Source organism: Macadamia integrifolia, chromosome 1 (genome assembly GCF_013358625.1).
Source record: "Macadamia integrifolia cultivar HAES 741 chromosome 1, SCU_Mint_v3, whole genome shotgun sequence".
Lineage (NCBI taxonomy): Eukaryota > Viridiplantae > Streptophyta > Magnoliopsida > Proteales > Proteaceae > Macadamia > Macadamia integrifolia.
Window position 1 is genome coordinate 575574 of NC_056557.1, and position 14722 is coordinate 590295.

Consider the following 14722-nt stretch of genomic DNA (forward strand, 5'->3'; position numbering starts at 1 on the left):
GTTAAATGACATTCCGAAGTGATGAATGTCTATAATTGAACAACTCTTTTGCTGTTCTTGGGGATCTTCTACGCCCTTTGTAGTCCGGTAGATGGTATCTCTCACCTCTAAATGGTGTCAAAATTCCAGATTGGCTAGCATACCCAGAGTCGACAACATAATACTTTCCTACAGACAAAAAATAATATATATTATTACGTATACACTCAAATGAAAATCTAATATATTAGTATAAAGTTAATACCTGGAGGTGGATATGAAAAACTCAATCGATGATCATTTCTTGCCTGTTCAAGTACTCGACAATCATTTGCACTACCTTCCCATCCAGTATATACATATGTGAATCGCATGTCAAATGAACATGCACACATCACATTTTGAGTTGTGATCCCCTTCCGATTCCTATATCGAGTTTGATCCTCTCTTGGAACTACCACATGGATGTGAGTACCATCTATGGAGCCAATACAATGCTATGACATATAATGACAAATAAATGGTCAGTATATATAAGAATATAAACATTCATATATTTAATTACAAACATGTATCATATTAACATATTTACCTTGAAAAAAGGGTAGTAATTTAGGTTCTGTGCAATCTCTATCAGTACCATATTGACGCCTGACAATCTGATTTTCTCCTTAGCCAAGCGTTGCATTGCAATCAAGACAACATTGAATGTTCGACTAACTGTTTCTCCTGAGTGGTTCAAATGATTTTGGGTGTCCCTATTATTTGAACCCTTCCCAACAATCCATAGGAACATTCCAAGCTGTTCATCCACTCAGATGTTGGTCGTGTCTTTCAACCACCCCCTATGTCTAATATAATCAATTTGAAACAAATAACTGTAAAACATAACAATCTGACACATCGTCTCAACCCAAAACACATGTTCAACATTACACACATCAATAATAAAAAAAAAAAAATAAACAAAAGAAATAAAAGTAGCATTCAATGTATATCCAAAAGTAACATTACACACATCAAAAGTATTGTCTTGAATCCAAAATTGTCAAAAGTAGCATTCAAACACAACCTCAACTACTCCAAGGCATCTAAAAGCCAAGTCCTCTTAACAGACTCTACACAGACAAACACCTCCCTCCAACTAGGATCAGCACACATAACGACTGGTGGCCTTCAAATATATCTCCTTTGACATATCCGGTATGGAGGATAACACCACCTCACATGCACTCACACTAAAATCTCGAGGACGAGATGCACCTTCCCCACCACGAACAAGAGATGTAACGGAAGTACTGGATGCTTTCTCAATTTTAATGGATAAATACTTCCCATACAATTCCTTCACGTGGCTATCTCCCTTATTGGCACTCTTTTTTCTTCGTCCCATGGGTGTCCTATCAAGACTTCACTTTGTGGTGGTCTGAGTTGGAGTATGAGTATCCTCATGAAAGGGGTCAGTCATGCCTAAATGCACCGGGGTACTAGGGGAGTCAACGACTTGCTCAATATCAACTATATTAACAGCTTCGATGTCATCCAAATCTTAAGCACTATCAACTCCTAAGTTACCTCTAGCATATGCATCCCCAAATACCATGCTCAAATCTGGCCAATTGTTTAGTCCATACTTCTTGTATTTCAACCAACCTAGATTTGCCTGCATAAGCAGTCATTGTATCACTTAGATGTACTACTCATTGTAATCTAATTTTTAAATAATTCAACTAGCTAGTGAAATCTATTGTACCTATATTGCCTTATCCCATACGGACTCATCATCAATTGTGACTGATTTTGTCATTGAGTTCCACCCAAATCCAGTTGTGTCAAGTAGTCTCTTGAATTGTTGGTACTCGTGTTTCAACTTGTTCATCTTGTTGCGTAATTGTTCTCTCCCAACTGTACGATTTAAAGCCTACTGAAATTACTTTGTAATGTCCTCCCATCCAGTATTGTTAAATGAATTATCGGATTTGTGACCATTTTTTACAGCTTCCTTCATTGCTTCAATGAAAACAGCGGTCTCAAGTTCTGACCACTTAACGGCAGGGATACTACTTCCAGACATAATAGCTAGACATTATAAGTTAGTATAAAAGTTAGCATACTGGGAAAACAAAAGACTGAACACTAAAAAAAGAAATAACAAAGCTCATCTTCACATATGATACAAACATTTGTAAATAAAACTTACATGCATGAAGACCAAGCAAAGTAACAAAGAAACCCAAGTAACAATGTCTTATTATAATTATCAAAGTTTGTTGGGTTGCTTTCTGTGATTTTACTTACAGAAAGTGTTCCTGCCAATAATATTTCATGATAATCCAAGCAATTGTGCCTTTTTACAAGTTTTGATTTGATAATATAATGTACATCTTAAAACTAAAATCTACAACATGTTATTCTTTGCTTTGCCTTCTTTTTTTCTACGTGAAAAACCAAGTTGCATGTACTTTTGTTATCCATTTTATGAGCTTTCTGTCTTTTGATTCGTTTTCAGGTTCCTGCAATGTACTTCTCCATTGCTCGTTTAAAGAGTATGTGGTAGTAGAAGTATTCCTTTCTACCAAATAAAAAAGGGTAGAATTACTTCATTACCACGTTGTGATCTACATTACAATCATATTTGTCTTACGGGTAGATATCATACTCTCTATCTATCAACAAAATTTCTATCCATTTGGATTATACACGGGAAAACTGAGGTTACATTCAATACAAGTTGGTCATATGATCAAAATAGTATCGGTAGTTCTATTTTACATTAGAATTACTAATTCTATGAATTAAAGGCAAAAGTTCCCTCCCCCACCACTGAAAAGACATCATCATTCAATAAATAAATAAAAGACAGATCCACTAATTAAGGCTGAGATGGGAAAAAGAATGAAGCTTGGTGCAGTTCTTTAGTAAGTGATAAAAGATACATAGAGGTAACAAAAAAAAAAAAAAAAGAAGCGGTGGATAATGAGATGTCTCTCCAACCCAACAAAGATGGAGAATTCAAAAACAAAATAAGCCAACAGAAAAAAGTACAAGACTAAAACAAAGAATTAAAAGGGAAAAAGAAAAGAACTACACAATACAGAAAAGTAAAAGACAAATTATGCAAGTAAAGAACAGAGCAAGAGATCAGATATGGAGGCTAGAGATCTTTCAAAATATGATTGTTGCACACATTTGTTGAGCGTTGGTATGTCACATTGAAGTAATCTTTTCAGCTTTGGGAATGGGAGAATACTCAATTTTACTCCTCTCGAACCTCCTATGCTCACCCTTTGCTTCATTGATTACTTACATTCCTTCTCAATTCTCAACCTTTATAGATCACTTGCTTCAATTGCTTTACAATTCTCACCTTTATAGATTACTATTCAATCGCATTCAGCATTACTCTCCTACGCAATGCCAATAATGGAGTTTGGATGACTGCCACTAGAGCCACTTACCTCATCCTCATCCTCATTATTCTCCTCATTTTTCTTTATTTCCCTCCTCTGTTAGAATCCCATTTTACATATTCCCAAAAAAAAAAAAAATCATTTTTAATTTTCATATTTTCCACAAGTTTAATTCATCCATTTTGAAGAAACAAAATAGTAATTCATACCTGAAGACTCATGTTTAGTAATGCTATCAACTTTCACACTCATTAGACATGGAATCTAGGAGAGATAATTAGGCAAAAGAAGAACCATATATTGGAAAAGAAGAAGAAGAAGAAGAAGAAGAAATCTTCACATACAATGTATATGATACATAAAATTTAGGAATTTTCCCCATTCCTAATTCAGCAAGTATAAGAGATGGAAAAAGGAACTGAAATTAACAAGTTATTGAAAGAAGAAAAGAATCTGATTGGGAAACTAATACAAGATGTGTAATTGTATGTAATGTGTTAAATAACCAAAATCAACCTATCAGAAGCTATACAAAAACAAAGGTTGCCAATGAAACAGAAAACTGACAAGAACTGAAATATCTTTGCAATGCCACAAATGCTGATATCTCCAAAAATAAGGTTAAGAATTAAAATTGTAAACATAGCATATAACAGCAGTTGTACACATCAGAAACAATAAGAAATAACAGCAACAGCTAGAAGAAAAAGGTAAAATGAGCCCGGAAGTGACCTTGCTTCCCCCAAGAAAGCAGCTTTCATTGGACATTAAAATCCCAAAAACCATTTACATTCTAGAACTTAAGAAGAAAGAGAAATAAAGTCAATTACTAAAACCAAGTATAATCTGTTATAATACTTCAGCATCCTTAAATAAATAAATAAATAAAAACCATGTTAACCACTAGCACAAAAGGATAACCAGTGTCTCTGCCCTGTGTGCCAAAAAAAAAAAAAATCAATGAACCGTGCTCTATGTGCCAAAAAGTCTCTCTCTCTCTCTCTCTCTCTCTCTCTCTCTCTCTCTGAATCTTCCTTTTAGGGTTTCACAAGGCACTGAGGATGAATTAACTGCTCTGCGATTAGAGAAGAAGAAGAAAGGGAAGAGGTTCAGAAGAGAAGAAGAAGATGTTACCTCTCTCTATGAGCTATATGATGATGAAGACCTTTTAGGGGAATATTTGAGGGTTACAAACAAATCTCTCCTCAAAACGTTGAAGCTTATCGATCTCTATCTTTGGAATCTAGAGTCAGTCATAGGTGGTCCAAAAAAACCCTAAAATTGGTCCCAATACCTGCTCTGTGATTACAATAGATGAAGAAGAAGGAGAAGAGGTTAGAATAGAAGAAGAAAGAGGTTAGAAGAGATGAAGAAGAAGAAGGAGAAGAAGGCGAAGAGGCAAAGTTACTTGCACTGGAGATTTCACAAGGGGGTGAGCTCCTCTTCTCTCTTCTCTCCTCTCTCCTCTCCTCTCTCTATGCGTGGACTCTGGAATTATCGGGAACGATTGTTCCAAAATATATTCTCTTCTCAAAACATTGAAACTTATCGATCTATATCTTTGGAATCTAGAGTCAGTCATAGGTGGTCCAAAAAACCCCTAAATTTGTTCCCAATACCTGCTCTGTGATTACAATAGATGAAGAAGAAGGAGAAGAGGTTAGAATAGAAGAAGAAACATGTTAGAAGAGATGAAGAAGGAGAAGGAGAAGAAGGAGAAGATGCGAAGTTACCTGCACTGGAGATTTCAGAAGGGGGCGAGCTGGGTTCTCTCTTCTATCCTCTCTCTATCGCGGACTCTGGAATTATCGGGAATGAACATTTCAATATCTATTAACTTGAAACGAAACACCCCCGACAGAATAGCCTCTTGGGTGTTTCGTCAAATAGAGGATTTTTCGTTTTTTACTCACTTTCAGTTTCAAAAAAACAGAAACGATACATACACACACCAAACAGAAGATTCCGTTTTATCGTTATATTAAAACGAAAAAACGACAGAAACGTTTTTTATGAACAATACCAAACGGGCTCTAATAGTTCCTAACGCTTTCAAAGTATAATTGTATAGTTCATTCACTTTAATCACAATTTAGAGTTGAGATTTTAAGGAGATGGGGTGCTGAAGACTCACAAAATGTTGAGATTGAGAAGTTTGGATGACAAATATATGTTAGATAAATAGTAGGTCTAGATGTTGAAAATCATAAATGAAAAATTAGGGCTGTGTAGGGTATGATTTCTTGGACTCTATTATTGACTGCATTTCAAGCATACATACCAAACAAAGTCTAATTCAAACCTATATTGTCTATGTGGACCAATGAGGGGTTGCACATGGGTTTCGACAAATGTGGGTTTATTGCATTTCAGAGGGGGTGGGGGCATCACCCTTCTTGTGTCAAGTGTGAATCCTCACATGTGCATCTAGGTGAACGGAAAGTGGTGAATCTTCCCCTACTTGAATGTACATTAACGTTCCTGATCCATGGATATGACATCTATTAAATGAGGGGAGAGAAAATAGATACCATATCCACGGACTAGGGACGTTCACGTACATGATAGGTGAACGTCGCAATAGAAAGACGAGAGGAGCCGAGATACTCATATGAGAAAGGAAACCGAATGAGAAGATATATAGGAATGGTATGGAGGATGTACCTTTGGCTTTGGGACACATTCCATCGTAAGCTTGATCTTTGCAAAAGCAAGTAGGATGATCCAAACTGGTGTTATAACCACATGTCCCACCCGATTTCATGCACATCCAACAGTCTCCATCAACGATGGCATCCACTCCAACTCAAAACCATCCATAAGAATTGTTGCAAGAGCTGAAGAATTGTCTAAAATCTCTGGTACATTCGATTCAAGAACAGGAACGATCACAATTCTGTTGCAGCCCCCTTTCTTGGCAAGCTTTTCTGCTTGGACTTCATCGAATCCAATTGTAAATGGAACGAACCCACCCCCAGTAATGGGGCTGCAAGTAACATCACCCGCTAGATCTGGATGGGATATCCATGAATCATGGTGGAGGATTCGGAAGAGCATCCAAAGAACAGAGTCAAATTGATGTAACCAGGAGCATATTTGAAGATGGTGTAATTGAAGGTGATGTTTACAAGGATTCCGCCTCCCCCAGAAGTACAAATTGTATCTTGAGATAAACCGTTCCGGACGATCTTCATGGTTCGGCTATCAGTATAGATATCCAGAACATCGTAGTCCTCGGATTCGATCGAAATCGTGGCTTTCTGGTTGTTGCCCACGCAATCGAGATCGAATCCTGGGTACCCACAGTAACCTTGTCTTCCATTTCCATTGAAAGGGTATTTGATCAATTGTGGGATATCTCCACATTTGAACACCGAGGGTGTGCAGTTTGAATATCTAGAGTCATATAATTCAGATAAGGACGATAAGGGGAAGAAGATGATGGTCAATAGGAAGAATAGGTGGTGATCATATGGGAAAAAGAAGAAGAGCATACTTAAAAAACTTAAAGAGAATAGAGTCTAGAGCTCAAATTACATAGAGAATGTTTACAGAGAAAGAGATATGAGGGAAGAATGATCTCACTTGCCTAATCTATTTAAGTGATTGTGTATGCGTCCGAGGCCTTTGGACCAAGTAAGCAGCACATAACTTTTTTTTATTTTTTGCTGAAAAGAGCAGCACGTACGATATGAAATGAATGACTTTTGGGACTTCCAGGAAACCTCACAGATGGAAGAAATTGTGTCTCCCATTTGGACCAGACCGAGTAGTTGATAAAAATAAATAAATAAATACAATAATTGGTAATGATGTAATTATTCCCTTCACTATGTAATTGAAATGTTTGGCAATTACTATCACATCTTTACCAATGGGGTTGGTAGCCTAGTGATGAAAATATTCTTAATCCATCGTCGTTCGAGTCTGTTGGTTGTGGGTTCAAATCTTGACATGACCACTATCACCCATAGGACCTGTAAAAACACTGTTTGTCGTAATAGCCCCCAGCTCACCACTATACCTCAAATCCGTTTCCCTACCTCCCACCTCTACCTCCACCTTCTTCTTTTTTCCCGGTTCTTGTTATTCCATAAAAAAAATTAAAAAAAAAATAAATTTGTATGTGCTATATGGTGACGTTTCTCCTCCGCTAGAGTTTCAATAATTAGAAATAGGATCGGTGAATTGTTTGATTCATATTATAATTGACAATCACCGATCCTAAGTTTTGACTATCCGATAAAACCGATTCTTGTGAAAAAACAGAGGATTCATTGGAAAATTCCTAAGATTGACTGATTTTGTGGCTTTTTCAAATCAGATTTACTTGATTTCAATCCAATCTGGATCAGAATTGGTATTGATCAATACCATCTCTACATTTTAAAACCCTATCTATAGCAAATCATTGTGGAGTAACAAAATTAGGGAAGGAGGAACTCCCTCCGTCTAGTGATCCCTGCCCCCACAGCCACACATAATTCCTATTTTCAGGGGGAGTAGGGGTATTTTTTCTCATCCTTAAAAAAACAGGAACACTGTGAGTGAGGCAGGTTTAGGAGCAAAAAAGGAGAAGGATGTGAGGTTGGATCCACTACACATATGATCACCTTATCGTATAAGTGAAAATTCAACAAGTGTCTCATTTTTACCATTACAAAAACAAAAAAGGATATATATGAAAAAAAAAATATTAGATTCATAGGTGTATGACCATATGATCATGCGAGCAAGGAATCCATTCTCAAGTGACGTGGGTAGTGAGAAGGATGGTGTCTTACTTTTGGATCCAATCTGAGATGGGAAATTACATTCAATAGCCTTTGAACGGTTCTTGACTTTCCCTTTTTTTTTTTTTTGATATATCAGACCTTAGTCCTCTTTTGTTATTTTCGCCATCTCTTCTGCTATTTGATACTTGATACTCTCTCTCTCTCTCTCTCTAAATTAAAATGGATGAACAGATGATCCAGGTCATTTGGTGCAAGCCATCATCATCATCATCCTCAAAATGGTCGTTGTACAGAAGCATCCTTCCCTTGATCTCCTTGGTTTTCCTATTACTACTGTCAGTACTGCAAACAGCTCTATGCGCAGACGACTAGCTGTTTGAAGCTTGTGGTAAGAAGGTCAATTGCGGTGAAGGACCCAACATTAGTTATTAGTTACCCGTTTTGGATATATGGTCAACAAGAATCCTACTGTGGATTTCCGGGCTTTCAGGTGATCTGCAAGAACCAGCAGCCCATCCTTAATTTATCTACTTCTAGTGACTATGTCATCCGTAATATCTACTACCCAAAGTTAGAACAGAAGGTGGGTGTTCATCTCAGGTTCAGAACCTTAACCTGGACCGCACACCCTTCCGCGATGGTCCAAACCATGCGGATCTCTTCCTCTTCCGCTATTGCAACCACTCCCTCATCCCTTCTGAATATTCAGTTCACGAGATCAATTGTAGTTCTGTTTTTTCAATGGCGTTACTCGATGATGATCAGTTGTTATATAAAGTGAAGAGTTCGAGGTGTTGTATTCCGTCGTACCGGGAATGGTTCAAGGAAATTTGATTTATTTATCCCCTTTTATTACATATTAATTTCTATTAAATAGGATAAAAAATTAATTACTATGCTCACGTATTCCCTTTACATTGAAACTAACACACCATATACTTCATCTATGTTCCACTACTTCTACTTTCATACTTTATCTCTAACTTCTTTACCAACTTTTATTAATTACTTACAAGTTACATAACACACATAATAATAATAATAATAATAATAATAACAATAAGGAAAAAGGAATGAATGCTATTGGGTTACAAAGGTGTTAGGATGCTAGCGAATGTAGACCATTAGATTGAAACATAAGCAATCTCATCCGTTAATACTCATTGTCTAACCTAACCTGCCCATCATTGGCATTCTACAGTCTCTCTTCTTCTGTTTCTCCGCATCTATCTCAGTCTTTGTCATCGTCATCAGTGTTTGCTCCAAAGTCGTCGTCATCGCACCTGAAACCGGCATTCATCTACGTCTCTGGCTCCCACTCCCTCCCTTCTTCATCTTCTTTACAGGAACTGAAATCGTCCTCGCCGCTGCTGTCAATCCCCATATCGGTGTTTTACTTCTTCTTTCTTCTTCTACTTCTCCGGTATGTCATCATCTCGCTTCGCTCTCCAATCGAGGTGGCAGATCCCCAAAAACCATTGTAAAACAAAGAAAAGAAGTAAAAATCGAGACGGGTTTTGACAAAAATAAAAGAAATCTTCAAAAATTTTGGTTCCTTAGCAGATTTTCTCATCTAAGAGCAAGACAAGGATCAAAATCAAACTGGCAAAAGACAGTTTCCGGTAATTATGTAGCTGATATTGAAAATCTGTCGGTGCCGCCGAAGGTGGATACGCTTTCTGGTAATTTCCATGTAAGTTGCCTCTTTTCTCTTGGTATGAAGGCGGTACAGAGCGGTGATTCGACACAAAGACACCTTCTCGGTGATTCTTCGCTTGAAATTCATGCATGAACGTAGCCAGAGTATGCCTCTCATTTCTACTTTGAACTCTCAGAGTGACTGACGAAGCCGTAGATAGAGAAAGCAAAAAAATATTGCTAAGCAAGAACCCAAAGAAAAAAAAAGGAGAGGAGAAAAGACAAAGTAGGTAAAAACAGAGAAATACTCATTGTGAAAACTGGAATTTCATCTACTATAGAAGAGCTGGTGAGAAGATAATCCACAAAATCGGATGAAAAAGGGGGCGACAATGAAGAAAAGTTTCTCTCACTCTCTTTCTTGCCTCTTGTCTCTCGCTCTATGGCTGATTTGGAGGAGAAAGAAGAAGAAGGATAAGGCGATTAAAATGGGTCAAAAGTCGATCATTCATTGGAGGGAATCGGTGTAAGGCAGTCAAATGATTAGTGCCAATTCTTATGTGAATAAGTCAGTCACCAGTCATTGGTCAGTTGCAAAAGGTAGCGGAAAAAGGGGAGAGGAAAGGTGTAGCAACAGTGGATTGAAAGTTTGTATGTGAACTGATGACTAACTCGGAAAGTATTTAAAATAACATCCTCTTAGAGTCCCAGTCGCAAAACTCCCACGTAGACTTGAATTGAGCCCCAAAACAAGTTACCATCCTAGCACGTCCCCCACGAATCTTATTTTTTTGGCACCTAGACCTTCTTCCCTCTTCTGTACTGGATGCTATATTTTTTTTAAGGACCCCAGCAATTGGTATAACTATCCTACACTAAGGGCCCGTTTGGTATCGTTCTAAAAAAACGTTTCTAGCGTTTTTTTGTTCTATTGGAGTCAAAAAACGCAAAAAACCGTTTGGTGGGATTATGCTGTGTTTCGGTTTTTTTGAAACGAAAATTGAGAAAAAAACGAAAAATGACGGAAAAGTCGGAACTCCAAAAAGGAGTTCTGTGACTTTAGTTTCGTTTCAAAATCCCTATTTCGAAACCATCGTTCCCGACTGCTCGAGCGGCTGGAACTCCTCTTCTTCTCCCTTCATTCTCTCTGAACTCCGATAGCAGTGGCAGCTAGGTTGGAGGTAACTCCTCTTCTTCTCTGTTCTTCTCTCTGAACTCCGATATCAATATTCTGAACGGCTGGAGGTAACTGCTCATCTTCTCTCTTCTTCTCTCTGAACTCCGATAGGGATCTTGTGAACGGCTGGAGGTTAACTCCTCTTCTTCTCCCTTCTTCTCTCTGAACTTTCGTTTCCGAAAAATCAATCGTACTGCCTGCTACTAGAGGACGGCGATTTCTTATTGTCCGTTCTCCTTCTTCTTCTCTTCTTGGAATTGGAACCCTACGGCTGCCTCCTTGAACTTCTCCGTCGTCGATCACGTTTGATTTCGGTCGCATCCAGCGATCGTTACTGGCGAATGTTCATCTAAGGTTCAATACCCCCAGGCGTGGAGGTTCGGCTACAGTAAGACCTAGGTTTTATCAGGGGCATTCTCTCTCTGTCAATTGATTTCTCCATTCTGGTTCCAGGGTTTAAAGAAGTATCGTCTCCTGAGTAAGCATAACAAGAATCTCTTCTGACCCTATTTTCGCAGGTGCGTTCTCTCTCTCTCTCTCTCTCAATCGATTTCTCCATTATGGTTTCATGTGAATCTAGTTCTTTAATTTTATTTTCTCTAGTTACATCGCCATTTATAACCCCTTGTTAATCTCTAAATGTTTTGAATTCCATTGATTAAACAATAGTTTGAACGGTTCAATATCAAGAAATTTTCTCCGAAGCAGTAACAGGAAAGGATTCTTAGTGAAACATTGTTTTTAGCTCTTAAGAAAGAGCTAGGGACAACCATGGAGTTGCTTTGTTGGCTTTGGGAGTTATCTTTTCAATGTTGCTATGAGACTTTTGTCTTTGTTCAGATGTAATTTGGCATTTTTAATAACATATCCTCTTTTGTTTTCTACATCTTCCAATGGTTTTCCTTTTTTGTGGTATAGACTTGTTGGCCATCAACAGACTTCTATTGATGTTCCTCACGTCAATCACATTCCTCTTTCATCCTCTTCTATTAACACTCATCATCCTAGCCTTATCTGGAGTTACCGAACTGTTTCAGTGGCTTGGTTGTTGTAACAGAGTAAAAACTTGAATCATCCTCCTCTCTCCATCCCCAAGGGAAAAGGAGAGAGGTGGCTGGGTGATATGAATGACTGGAAGAAAAAGAGTGCATTGTAAACAGTTTCCTTTTTCTGAGAATGTTTATCTATGTTATAGAATTCTCCTCCATTTTGGCTTGTTTCTAGTTATTGTTTTACTAGGATATTATTTTCACTTGTTCAAACAAAGGGACATTGGTACTCCTTTCTACTTTGTTCGTATGCTGAAATTAGAACCTGATGTACGGAGTCTATTTTAAAACAGAGTAACCTCCATTTATCTAGGAGTGATAACATGGTATTTCCTTTAGACAAAAGCATGACTCAGAGGAAACAATGTTGGAATGACCTGATAGAAATCAATATATCGATTTTATACTGTTATGTGATGTCTTTTGTTGTTAACTTAAAATCACATCTGGTTATTGAGGAGTTTGGAATTGGATCCTGAGTTGCTTTTTTTTCATGAGATTGAAGATGAAGGGTCATTATCCAGTGGAAGTCATGCTTCCACATGATCTTGGAAAGGAGGACTGGATTCAATCCTACAATCAAGCATTTTTCTCACTTATAGGCAGTCAAGTTTTAGAGATACTAACTGGATATGCCTAAGGGATGAATCAAGACCCTTTGGGTGATGTGCAATTGTGTAATCATAACTATATTTTATATTAGACTTTAGTACTTCCTTGTAGCAGTCCTATCCCAATTTTGGGAAGTTGGTTTGTCTGGTGAATATTGAGTTAAAAGGAAAAATTAGGAAGAGAAAAGAAACAAAGGAACTAGAGTGGTACTTAGGGGAAGGGTTTCACCTTGAAAGATAAACATTCTTTTCTGAGCATCCCTGAATGACTTAACAGATGTAAACATAAGGGATAATTAGGTTTCAAGCCAATGGCCAAGGTCCAAACATTCTTTAATCATTATCCTGTCCCTTGGCAAATAACTTGTTTAAGGTTACAGTTCAGTCATCATTTATTGCTTAGCAATTGTATACTTCATACTAGACTGGATTTTCATGCCACCTAGGTAATATTGGTGATCTGTAGTATGGTTTAGTGTTCATTCACACTAAATGGGCATGGAATTACTGAGTGAGGCTGTATATATTCGAGAACCATGTCGGGATAGTGTATTTTCAGGTGCTGTCATGATGCATGAGGTATTGAATGGGCATGGCAATAGATGCTATGAAGAGTTTAGGATGGAACGTCATGTCTTCCTTAACCTATGTGACTATGTTAGACATAGGGGGTGGTTGAAAGATACGACCAACATCCGAGTGGATGAACAGCTTGGAATGTTCCTATGGATTGTTGGAAAGGGTTCAAGTAATAGGGACACCCAAAATCATTTCAACCACTCAGGAGAAACAGTTAGTCGGACATTCAATGTTGTCTTGATTGCAATGCAACGCCTGGCTAAGGAGAAAATCAGACCGCCAGACGTCAATATGATACCGATAGAGATTGCACAGAACCCGAAATACTACCCTTTTTTCAAGGTAAATATGTTAATATGATACATGTCTATAATTAAATATATGAATGTTTATATTTTTATATGTACTGGCCATTTAATTGTCAAAATATGTCAGCATTGTATTGGCGCCATAGATGGTACACACATCCATGCGGTAGTTCCAAGAGAGGATCAAATTCGATATAGGAATCGGAAGGGGATCACAACTCAAAATGTGATGTGTGCATGTTCATTTGATATGCGATTCACATATGTGTATGCGGGATGGGAAGGTAGTGCAAAATATTATCGAGTACTTGAACAGGCAAGAAGTGATCCTCGATTGCGTTTTCCTCATCCACCTCCAGGTATTAACTTTATACTAATATATTAAATTTTTCATTTGAGTGTATACGTAATAATATATATTAATTTTTGTCTGTAGGAAAGTATTATGTTGTCGACTCTGGGTATGCTAGCCAATCTGGATTTTTGACACCATTTCGAGGTGAGAGATACCATCTATCGGACTATAAAGGGCGTAGAAGATCCCCAAGAACAGCGAAAGAGTTGTTCAATTATAGGCATTCATCACTTCGGAATGTCATTGAACGCACATTTGGGGTATTGAAGAACAAATTTAAAATTTTAAGGCTAATGCATCAGTTCCCAGTGGAAACTCAGGCATCAATCGTACTGGCATGTTGCGGACTACACAACTATATTCGAGAAGAGCATATTGCTGACGCAGAATTCATGGAGATGAGCGATGATTTAAAAGTTGCAGAAGATGACTTGAATCCGCCACATGAAGATTTCGTTGATCATTCTACAATACAATCAAGTCAACGAAATCGGGCAAAAGAGATGAATGCCACTAGGATAAGAATTACAAATGCAATGGCTAGACAGCAAAGGATGCCAGAACTAGTTGAAAACTAAAACCGATAACTATTTTGCCAAAACTAAAAACCTAAATTGATGTTTCAACCCACGTAGTACTTGTTTTATGGTACATTTATATATGTGGTACAAGTTGATATATTATTATGAATGTCATATATTTGGATGCTATATTAACTTTTTTGATAAATAAATTTCTGTTACAGATGACTTCTTCTATGCCCCCACTCATGATAGCAACTTGTGAAATTTGTGGGAAGAGTTGTGGGAAATATACAACCAAGTCGGGTAAAAATATTGGAAGAGAATTTTTCAAGTGTGAAGATTCATGTAATTTTTTC

At 37.6% G+C, this 14722-nt stretch overlaps 1 protein-coding gene across 2 annotated transcripts in view; it reads right to left on the reverse strand.

Moving 5' to 3' along the window:
• Positions 1 to 14722, reverse strand: part of LOC122086121 (LEAF RUST 10 DISEASE-RESISTANCE LOCUS RECEPTOR-LIKE PROTEIN KINASE-like 1.1) — a 37374-nt gene that overhangs the window by 21340 nt on the left and 1312 nt on the right. Inside the window, exon 1 of one of the 2 annotated variants that reach the window (XM_042654858.1) lies at positions 6054 to 6106. The exons of the other annotated variant lie outside the window; for it this stretch is intronic. Within the exon in view, the coding sequence (XP_042510792.1) occupies positions 6054 to 6072 (19 nt within the window). The 5' untranslated portion in view covers positions 6073 to 6106. Of the gene's footprint in view, positions 1 to 6053; positions 6107 to 14722 lie in introns of those variants that run through there. 2 annotated transcript variants of the gene reach the window in all.